The following is a 12,328-nucleotide window of genomic DNA, read 5'->3' as shown; positions in this document are numbered from 1 at the left end:
TAGAATTGATCATTGATCAAAGATGTTATACGCGAAACTTGTAATAAATACAAAAGTAGCAAAACGCCCTATTAAATTTATTTCAAACCGACGCATTCTAGGGCGTGAGAAAATACTGTTCCATATTTCGCATTTAATTTTCTGATATATAAATCGATCCTTTAATATGTGCGGAAGACATTGTTCGAGAAATGTCATCCGCTGCGGATGTAGCTCTGACGTCACCCACGAGTAATTGAAACGAGTTATTGAATGACATTTATTATTTATGAATGGATTTTGCTTGATTAATAGAACCGGAACCTTGTTACGTTCATTCCACAATATTACAGAAATTACATCTTCGTAACTTGAGCATATACAGTTGGGATTTAGTTGGTAAATCTAAAGCATAAATGATGTATGACGACTTTTTTGGTAGACGAAAATTTTTTACTGCTTTTTGTGAAATTTTGTACGTCCGCGTCAATGACCGCGCTGATGCACTGCTTATTAATATGTGCTCCTTGGCTTTCCTGTCAGTTTTGGAATTTTTATCTTTCTTATTACGTTCAAATTAACACCGTCCGTTGCACGGATGTCGGAAGCTGTGAGCGTGAAGATGTCGATAAGATTTGTTCTAATTAAAGGTAGGGAAACAACTGTAAACAGTTATAATCATTGACAGATATTGAGCTACTGATTGATGCAAATTGTTCGTTTCATAGCTCTCAGTCAGAGGTACAGATGTGATCTACTAGATACACATAAATGCGTTCATCGGCAAGAAACAGATCGATATGCCATTATCGCCTCATTGGACTGTTATTAGCAACACCAGGCCTGAAAATACAGGTCAAGCCTATTTGATTTGCGGGTTTGAAGGGTCTTTCATTAACAGTCGTTCACTGCAATTACTGATGTGGCTGGCTCCAGAAATTATTAAAAAAAAATAATTATTCACAACTTACGACCTTACTGGAAGCTACTTCATATAGCGTGCATTCCATTGCAGAAAAACACCAAATTTAGCTCGTGGGTCAGTTAAAAAAACTTTGTATTCAAACCATCAATTCTCTCGGCCAGATCATGTTTTAAAGCGTGAAAGTAAAGTAGTGCATTCATTTTTGATGCTTAAGAATAAATTACGTGTCTCGTACAGCACCATCTCTGACGCTGTTGGTGAACATGGTAGGTCACATAACTTTGTTCGCAATTTTGTTCCACCTTTGTTATTTTGAAGCGCGGAAATATCGTAAGCACTGTACCAGTGGGTACAAAGACTTTTAATCAGGATTTATTTCCTAATAAAATTGTCTTGTTTGTGCGCTCATCTCAGAATGACTACTCAATATGATCGTGACCTGTTTCATCACACTGTGATTATGTAGTGGTCCCTCCCTTGAATCGCGTACTTTTTTCACCATGAGTCGCGTAATTTTAATTGAGTCTCACCATGAACATCTCGTGTAATTTTTTTCCATAGTTTTGTAACTTTTATGATATAGCTCAATAACTTCACCTTTTTCTCTCTTTTAGCCAATTTCCGATGTTTGCTGGTTCATAATTTGCGTCTGATTTACACCAAAATCGAGATTGGCGACCTTTTTCCGTCCCAAAACGAAATCCAAATTTAGATTGGGTAAAAACCCCATCTCCCATTCTTATAAACGAAATTTCTGAGGACAAACCAGTACGAGTCTGTAAATAGAATAAAGCTTCCACTTCCTTTTAGAAATTGCCAATTTGCTTGCGGTGGCTCCCAGTATATTTTTACTTTGTAAGAATGAAAGAAGAAAGTGATGCTACAAGTATTTTGTGGCATTTTCTTTCAATGCTGTGCTGGGGCGAAAATCTGCTATACTGAAAAACATTGAACGTCAAATTATTTGTTGGTCATGTCGTCAAAATTTAACCCTGGTCACTTCAAGTTTAAGTTCACCAAACAAAAAATTTACTCAAGCAAATCTAAACTTTCTTTACGTATTGAGAACAACTCTGGACGTGTAATTCGACTCTGGCCTTATAATATGTTCGGCAATCATGTTTGAATTGTACATCCCTCGATAGGTTAATAAATTCATAAAGTGAATCACGTGAAAAAAAAAATTTAAAGGAAAATTTTTTCAGTGATACTCGATCACAACTCGGAATTCATCGAATATTGAGTTATGACCCACTACTCGGTGTTCTCTGCTCTGAAAGTAATTGAAATCAGAAAAGAACAATTGCTTCAGCCAAAAAATCATCCAATCTGCCTGCAGTCCAGTAATCTCTCAGTTATCACGGTTTGAATTATTTGGGGTATTTCGAGCTTATACTGGTGCGCTGGCAGAAGGCAGAACTTCCGCGCCATATATTGATAATCTCATCATAAATAAAATAAAATGTTTGGATAAATCGCGATGTACATATACGTGATTAACGGAGCATAAATTAGCGCGTAAAATTAAGTCCTTGTTTTCTAAAACTGCTGCAGTGTTTGTTCTTTATATGAAGTGGGATAACTCTCATCCCTTTATTTTTATTTTTAATGCTATAAAACTTTCAATTGCTCAGGTTAGGTTGATTTTCGCCTTCCTCCCTTCAACTATATACAGATGTAAAACTACCTTACGGGGATTGTCTGAGCATACCAAAAATAATATTGAAACGATTAGGTCCTGGGTTATTACAGGTTACGCTCGGCTAGATAAATAACCTGATTTTGCTGAAACTCGCAAAAATTAAGGAAATTTACTTTTAGGGGGATCACGAGTCGGAACCTATATTACAAAGCGTTATATGGCGAAAGACACCAGAGAGGCCAGTCTAATATATACCGATAAAAAATTGCCCAGGTTATGCGGTTAGGGTCATTTATTCATGATTTAAGTACTTATATCATTAGTCTGCTTATATCGCAAGTTCACAAGGAATTTAAAAGCAAAGAAAACGCCAAGAAAATTCACCATATCGATATTGAAAACTTTTGGAGTCCAGCTCCATCATCAGTTCGACTAAACTAAAAATGAATAAAATCACTTTAAAAGTCAAAATTCAAAGACAGACATAAAACCTAAACAAGACCTAACATTATATCGAAATAAACAGGACTTGTTATGAACAACTTAGACCTAGGGGTACGACAAGAATATAAAATCCTAGCGATTTACTATTTCCAGATTATATGAGCTAAACGCATTATTGAGACATGGTTTTCGTTTGAAGATATGTAGAGACTCCAAAATTCTCAAATCCGAGCAGCCAGAAGTNCAATAAACGGGATATTTGTTGTTGAAACCGTGGTTATCCTTGAAAACGCGGACTTACGTCAAACCAAAACCCAACAAAACGAACAGCGTTTTACATATGCCACAGGACAGTATATTTACCGCAAGTCTCTAACCACGGCTGGAAAGCTAAGAGAGAAAATTTCACACACAACATTCACATAAAATTTGTTACAAAGCCAGTAGTCTAGCTACTTGCTCCTGAACTTTAAGAAATGGCACATGAAGAGTCATGTCTCATGAGACTCTTTAGAATGAGCCTTAAGACTCCTCTTCTAAATGAGCCGTAAGACTCCCCCTCAGGGTGAGCCGTAAGACTCAACTTCAGAGTGAGCCTTAAGACTCCTCCTACGGGTGAGCCGTAACTCAACTTTAGAGTGAGCATTAGGACCTCTCTTCATAATGAGCCGTAAGACTCAACTTCAGAGTGAGCATTAGGACCTCTCTTCATAATGAGCCGTAACTCCTTTACAAAGTGAGCCGCAAGGCGTCCGTTACTTACCACTCGTTGCGCTTCCAAATTAATAACCTAATTTTCTTTGCCAATCTTCTGACTTCAGATGGTTTACGCGCGACCCTGAATTGAATTCATTAGTAAATTGCATCCCAATTTCCTTTAAAAGATTTACTACGCTTATTAAGTTCGTGCTAAATTACCTTCGTGGTGAAATGCTAATATTCCTAAGTGTTTAACGACGTACAATTGGCTGTAAACTTATATTCGTGGCATTTTTAACCCTCTACCGCCGTATGTCACTCTCCGGGAACACAACTTTCAGCTTAAATTATACGTAAACTATTGAGTGTAGCAGCCTAAGGACGTTTGTATGCAACAGAGAACATTTTAAAGTTGTACGTGGCGGCAACCATCAGTGCAAGTCATTTTGCGCTCACTAGAACGTATCCTTTTTGGGAAGTAGGCTTGTGACAATATTGCTCCGGTTACTCATGTCAGGCGGTAGAGGGTAAAATTGGTAACTTTGTTTAAGAGTTTCGGGTATAAACATCAAAAATATGCACGTTAACTATTAAACATATTTTCCACGGAAGATGTTTTTGAAAAGTTCTTACTCCTTGATGGGTTTCAGATTGAAGTTGTAAATCTTCATCTTAATTGCTCATTAAGTCCTTCGTAATTACTTGCCCACGTTGCTCGGAAGAACTCATAAAAGTTATACGCACTTTTTCTGGAAATAAATTATTAATTTGATTTGTACGTGGAACATGTTTACTTCTAATTTACAAATGTTTTTTGACGGCTGTAAAATATTAAGTTTAGTTTAAGCAAAGTATCGTATACATAAATGTCTCTATATGACTTGAAGATGAACGATTAGGTAATGTCATTTTTTACCTGTTAACCTGTTATAGCAACAATCATTTCGGGTATTTTTCTAATTATATTTTCCTGGCGTATACTTTGTGCTTCTCTTATGAAATCTACTGTAATTTCGACGCATGAAATAGCCCTTACGCTTTTTATTTGACTTTTGGGAGCACGTTATGAAAATATGTCGACGAGATCTCAAGTGTTGTGATAACACGTGACATTAGTGTTGACTTGTACGTGGAACATTTTCACTTCTAATTTATAAACTTTTCCTGCCGACTGTAGAATATTATGCGTAGTTGAAGCAAAGTATCGTACACATAAATGTCTCTATGAATAACAACTTGGAGATGAACTATTTGGTAATGTCTGCATGTTTTCGTCTTTTAAACTGTTATAAAGACATTCATTCCGCGTACTTATCTAATTATATTTTCTAAGCGTATACTTTATGCTTCTCTTATGAAATCTTCCTGTAATTTTGACACTCGAAATAGCCCTTTCGTTTTTAATTTGAATTTAGTGCAACGAGCGTTATAGAAATCTGTCGACGAGATTTCAAATGTTGTGATAACACGTGACATTAGTGCTTTGATAACATAATTATGTTTCATTCGTCTTCTATATTTTTCCAGGTCAACGACCTAATTAGTTAGCGATCACATAGGTTGACTTTGGTGCACCCTATCACTAAGAGTAATTTTGTTGTGAGAAAGGAAGTCACAGGAGCTTGAAACTTATCGTACATTAAATATTACATTTTGAACAAGGTTTGACCTCTGAAGCACGAGTTAATTTTTCCAAAATATCGTCCGTCTCGAAAAGTGAAGTCTCGGGAAACCCAGACCAAATTAATCAAAGAAGAGAGTTTAGTCTTTAAAAAAATAAAAAATAGAAGAATAATTATTGAAGTTTGGACCGGTCTCACTGGGGAAATGGTTATTCAGAACAAGTTATTATTTTGAAAGTATTTACAATATTTACAAAGTATTTACAAAGTACAAAGTATTATTTACAAAGTACAAAGTATTATTTACAAAGTATTTACAATACTTATTTACATTTCTAATCGTCGCTCTTTGCGGCTCTTCTTCGATGTTCATTAACAACACTTGAAAATTTTCGCTTCATTTATAATTTTATTATTTTTGACTTACATTACCTGCACTACACTAGGAAATTTTCATAGATGATCTATAACGGCCATTACCTATTATCTGAAGAATCTAAAAATTTGTATCAAGTTAGAATTTGCTTCGTATGACGTCAGGTCATGTTTGTTTCCACTTGAGCAGGGAGCTTCACTTCGTGTGTCACTTCGGCACGACAAGCTTTGTTGTGTCAGTATTAACATTTTAATTTAGGATAATTATAAAGCAATAATTAATAATTCCATGAATAATCATAAACATTATATACTATTCTTCAATTAATCTATTAAACGAATGCTCATTCCAATTTTCCTTTTGAACATTCACCATTAACTCACTAGAAATAATATTAATTTTTTTAATGCACATTTTATTTTCAAATAGAATCAAATCTATTTGCATTTGAATATATTGTACATTTGAACATAAATATACCTATTTAAATTTATTTTCTAATAGAATCAAATGTACTTGTATTTGAATGCACAGATAAAAGAATAGATATCTATTAGATATCTATCCTTTTATCCATCATAGATATCAGACAGCTATCTATCATAAATGTCTGATAGCTATCTATCATAGATGTATAATAGCTATCTATCATAAATGTCTAATAGCTATCCATTATAGATTTCTAATAGCCATCCATCATATATGTCTAATAGTTATATCTATCATAGATGTCTAACAGCTATCTATCATAGATGTCTAATATCTATCTATCATAGATATCTAATAGCTATCTTTCATAAATATCTAATAGCTATCTATCATAGATATCTAATATCAATCTATCATAGATATCTAATAGCTATCTATCATAGATATCTAATATCAATCTATCATAGATACCTAATAGCTATCATCATAGATATCTAATAGCTATCTATCATAGACGAAAAATAGCTATCTATCATAGATGTCTAATAGCTATCTATCATAGATATCTCTAATAGCTCTCTATCATAGATGTTTAATAGCTATCTATCATAGATCTCTAATAGCGATATACCAAAGATATCTAACAGCTATCTATCATAGACGAATAATAGCTATTTATCATAGATGTATAATAGCTATCTATCATAGATATCTAATAGCTATCTATCAAAGATATCTAATAGCTATCTATCATAGATATCTAACAGCTGTCTATCAGACTATTATAGATGTCTAATAGCTATCTATCGTATTTATCTATTTCTATTTATAATTTATTAATGAATAAATTCCAATATATTTGTATTTTCAGTCGCGCCGTCACCGTGACGCCGTGCCGTTCGTGGATGACCCCGACAAGCGCGTGTGGGGCGACGACGAGGCAACCGCCATGGAGCTGGACACGCCTCCTGAGTCTCGTAAAGGTACGCGCTCTTAGAAACGTTTTGTATAAATCGTGATGCACTTCATGTCAATGAGTGGGTCATCCTTATTCATTTGGTTCGGCTAAAAAGGCTTGGCAGTAGTACGGGGAGAAAATGATAGTATTTGGACAATATTTAAAAAAAAACTTGAATTTTACGACTATTTTTGAGTGCAATTTTTCATTCATGCGCCTTTTGAGCAAAAATGTAATCTCGGTATTAATTCTCAACTTATCCTGGATGCTGGAGGAGATTCTATCTCTCAAAATTAATGATAATTTGATCCTGACCGAAACAGATTATTATTAATAATTATTAATTATTTCAATATAATAACTTATATTATCTATCCACAAAATTATATTATCATGAATATCATGATAAACTTGAAATTGGAATTAATTCTTTCGTCGACGTTTATTTTTTGACCATGCGAAGGCAACTTATACTCGCGTTTCATTCCGTTAAAAATTGTTACTTATTTTTGACACCATCATAGACTTGCGTGGTGTTCAAGTTCGTCGGTAATTCTGTTTGCATCGTCGTTAATTAAAAATTAGTTCTGACTTACACATCATCTCAGACGCGTGCGGAGGCCACTAATGGACGTGTGGCCTTCAATTAAAAGGTAATATACTAGATTTTTTACGTCATCTCAGACGGATGCGAAGACCACTAATGGATATGTGGCCTTCAATTGAAAACTAATATTAGATTTTTTGCGTCATCTCAGACTTATGGACATGTCGCCTTAAATTCAAAATTAACACCAGATTTTCCCGTCATCTCAGACGCATGCGAAGGCTACTTATGGACGTCTGGCCTTCAATTTAAAGTTAATATGACATTTTTTACGTCATTTCAGACGCATGTGAAGGCCACTTCTGCGCGCGTGGGCGCGTGTGTCGCGTGGACGTCGGCAACGATCCTGTCTGCGACTGTCGCCCCTTCTGTCCCCGGCACCGCAAGCTCGTGTGCGGGACGGACGGCCGCCTCTACCTCAACCACTGCGAGCTGCACCGCACCTCCTGCGTCACCATATTACTCACAGAGAGAAATGAGAGAGATTTTGTCCAAATGGGGTTGCACTTTATCCCCTTGTTAGGTCATATTGACCAGCGCGATGTTCACTCTCTGCTCACGTGACCCAATCATTTTTTTGAGTGAGCTTAGACAGAATTGGTCTTCAGTGGCTGTGATGAGACAATGATCATGATTATCATTGGTGCGAAGTTTAATTTTTGTACGATTAGTTCTCTGTGTGTTATGTTATGTATTATGTCTCTGAAGTTTTATGTATGGAATGAAGAATGTTAATGTAAACGGAAAAATATCAAATGACATAATAATAATAGTAATTTCATCAATAATAATAAAATAGTAATATTAATAACGATATGATAATAATATCACAACGAAAATCATGTCAATATAATAATTATTTCTTAACGGTAAAATGTCGAAGATTAAAATCGATATTTCATTCCCTAACTAATGATATAAAAATCGTTATCAATCTGTCATTATTTCTCAACAATCATTGCAAAGCACAGACTTGGTCCTAATTATTGCTGACATTTTACTTAAGCAACTTCATCCGAAACCCCAACTTGATGCTAAACTTTGTGACCAGAACGAAACTTTTGCGCCGCTGCTTGTCGATTGATCAAAAATTTCTCAAAAATCTCAATGATTCGAGGAAATACGCTGCAACCTCCATGTTGTTCCGGAGTTATAATCACCAAACGTCGCCCCATGTTTGGTTCGCTCGCCTAAAACTTGTCGTGAAATCACAAAAGTTTTTCCGATTAATTAAAACTTGTAATTACATTTTACCGAAAGTTGTGTTATGAAAGATAGGATTTATTTTGACCTGGAAACATTCCTGGAAATCATAAATCTATACTTGATAAGGAACAAGTCCTGACAAGAAGAAGACAAGTCAAGGTCTGACAAGAAAATTACACGTCGAGACATGATAAGGATATGGCAAGTCATGCCTTGACAAGGAAAATATATGTCAAGGCCTTATATTAAGTGTAAAGACTAGTCAAGGCCTGACAAGGAAAAGACGAGTCAAAACCTGACAAGCATATGGCAAGTAAATCCAGAAATTCAAATGACCACCAGCCATGACATGACAAAGAAATGGCAAGTCAAGGCCTGACATGGGAAAGGCAATTCATGGCATGACAAGGAAATGACAAGTCAACGCTTGACAAAGAAATGACAATTATATCATTCGTCAGCGTAGGCAACATATATATTCCCAAAAAATCTTCACGAAACAGAAAAATTTTGTTATACTTTTTCTACGTCCTCTTTTTACATTTTTTTCACTTTTCTATGATCCTTTTATGGGTTTTGCAATTCAGTTAAACATTTTCATCCTAAATTTCAAACGAAGCTTGTCAAAAAAGTAAAGCCTAACCCAGACCATGCATCAAATTATTTTAAACACTCCGTGTCAAAAACTTTCGAACTTTTAAAATGAAATAAAAAATAAGAGAGCATACAAAATTATGAGAACGATAATGTCATATTGTTTGCTTCAAAACAATCCTCGGATTAAAAACAAAAATGGCCTTTCCAATTGACTTCTTTGACAAGGAAATGACAAGTCAACGCTTGACAAAGAAATTACAATTATGTCATTCTTCAGCGTAGGTAATATATATATATTTCTCAATAATTCTTCACGAAACCGAAGAAAAATTTTTTCATACTTTTTCTACGTACTCTTTTCACAATTTGTTTAACGTTTATAGGTTCCTTCTATGAGTTTTGCAATTCCGTTAACCATTTTCATCCTAAATTTCAAACTTAGCTAGTCAAAAAGTAAAGCCTTACAAAGTCCATGTATCAAAGTATTTTAAACACTCCATGTCAAAAATTTTCAAACTATTAAATATTATAAGAAAAATAATAGAGCTTGCAAAAAAAATAACAACGATAATGTCACATTGTTTGCTTCAAACAATCCTCGGATTAAAAACAAAAACTGCCTTTCCAATTGACTTCTTTAACATTCACGTTTCGCCGGAAATTTTGTTCACATTTTGGCGAGTCGTTCATCATGAAAAATGTTCACTAATGCCACAATGTGAAGGCTTAGCAGCCTCGCCTAGCAAGCTCTTTTGCTCGCAAATGTCAGTGGAAAATGAGATGAGGTTACACTCAGTAATAAGAGTGGGTCATATTGTCTTAACAGTGACACACTTTTATACTTACAAACATGTCTACAGACTTTCTTACCCACGTAGAGCGGAAGTAGCGCCGTTATAGCCCCTATTGTCACGCCAAACTTGGGCAGGACAACCTACATAAGGACAAAATGTGGTGCATAGCAATTTGACATATTCTCACTTATTTTTACGAGTATACACGAGCGTTGGGCAGCGCTTAAGTTAACAATGACGTCTTTCCTTCATTATAAACCTGCCGTTTGTTTGTCGGCCGGCAAGCTTTATGCCTTCATCCTTTCTCAAGTTTCGAATTTATATTAAAAAAACTCGTCTACTTAGCTTAAAAAGCGGGAAGAAGCTGTCAAAAGCCCGTAAGGACCTTAAAGAAATAGAATCCCAAAAAGTGCTGTAAACCTCAAACAAGAGCATATGAGAATTTTAAATATCACATTAAATATTATATCTAAAAAACGTTCAGAATCCACGGAAAAAGGAGTGTAAAAACTTTAAGAAAGAGTGTACCCGTGAACGTGCATGGTTATTTTTGTATTTTTATTTATTTTATATATTTTATATTTTTTTATTTCTGTATATGTATTTTATTTTATATTTTGTATTTATTTTTGTTTTTTTGTTTCATTTTTGACCCCAAACGGTTGTTTGGTATTCCCCAAAATATACAATAGCTCGAAAACAATAGTTCGAACAAAATGAGTTTATTCACCCAAAATAAATTTATTTTCCAGGCGAGTGAGGACATATAATTCTAAGCCTGGAATCATCATTAAAAATAAGTGAACAGCCTGGGAGACAGCAGCCCTCAACGAGGGAACTTGCTTTTTGCCGCTCCTTTGCTGGCTAAGTTACCCTCTAATGAAACGCTGAGGAGAGTAACCATGTAAATTGAGGGTAAAATTAAGACGAAAGTGAGGGAAACGTTCAGATGCAAGGGAAGGGGCAAAATTTGGAAAAAAGTGAGGGTAAAGTTCTGATGAAAGTGAGGGCAACGTTTTGATGAAAGTGAGAGTAACGTTCTGATGAAAATTTAGGGCGAAATAAAAGAAAACGGAAAGCATCCTGCTGATAGAAAACGAGAGTAGCGATTTACGCATCCAAAGTCTTATTATTTCTCCAATAAACTGGAATTCCAAAATACAATTTCAGTTTATGAAAAAAAAAGGAATTGTGCTAACTGACAATTTACTTTTCCTGAATACTTCTTTAGAACTTTTACTTCTTTAGAACTTTTTATTGCTCTGTAAAATTTTTTAAACTGATGCTGAAAATTTGTCGTTGTTTTTCTCATCAGGCTTCGAGTTTGACGTCGCATTCGCCTGTAGTTGACGAGTCAACGGACACGACGTCGACCGACGCACCCGTCAAGAAATGCACCGTCCAGCAATACGACGTCCTCAAGGTCAGTCCGACGTACCCAAGGTCAGTCCGACGTACCCAAGGTCAGTCCGACGTATTCAAGGACGGTTCGACGTCATCAAGGTCAGTGCGACGTACCCAAGGTCAGCCCGACGTACCCAAGGTCAGTGCGACGTACCCAGGGTCAGTCCGACGTGCCATGCATAACATAATGAACGGTCAATGTCATAGACCCTTATAAAAATATTAACACCTAATTAATTTTTAATAAATTAACTAAAAAATTAGAACGGAAACACTGAGTGTCGGTGATGCTAGCCGTAACTATAGAGCCGTAATGCTAGCCGTAATTATAGAGCCGTAATGCTAGCCGTAACTATAGAGCCGTAATGCTAGCCATAACTATAGAGCCGTAATGCTAGCCGTAATTATAGAGCCGTAATGCTAGCCGTAACTATAGAGCCGTAATGCTAGCCATAACTATAGAGCCTGTCTCTTATACACATCTAGATGTGTATAAGAGACAGTAACTATAGAGCCGTAATGCCAGCCGTAACTATAGAGCCGTAATGCGGGCCGTAACTATAGAGCCGTAATGCCAGCCGTAACTATAGAGCCGCAATGCTAGCCGTAACTATAGAGCCGCAATGCTGGCAGTAACTATAGAGCC

General features: G+C 35.7%; 1 protein-coding gene across 1 annotated transcript in view; it reads left to right on the top strand.

The window, feature by feature from the left end:
- Positions 1-12,328, top strand: part of LOC108667666 (follistatin-related protein 5-like) — an 85,371-nt gene that overhangs the window by 42,441 nt on the left and 30,602 nt on the right. The window contains 3 exon segments of the mRNA XM_047883420.1: positions 6,988-7,099; positions 7,965-8,131; positions 11,594-11,841. Coding sequence (XP_047739376.1) covers positions 6,988-7,099; positions 7,965-8,131; positions 11,594-11,841 — 527 coding nt within the window.

The sequence above is a fragment of the Hyalella azteca genome, unplaced genomic scaffold (genome assembly GCF_000764305.2).
Source record: "Hyalella azteca isolate HAZT.00-mixed unplaced genomic scaffold, Hazt_2.0.2 contig12831, whole genome shotgun sequence".
Lineage (NCBI taxonomy): Eukaryota > Metazoa > Arthropoda > Malacostraca > Amphipoda > Hyalellidae > Hyalella > Hyalella azteca.
The sequence above is the reverse complement of the archived record's forward strand: the minus strand, read 5'-3'. Positions and strand labels throughout refer to the sequence as shown.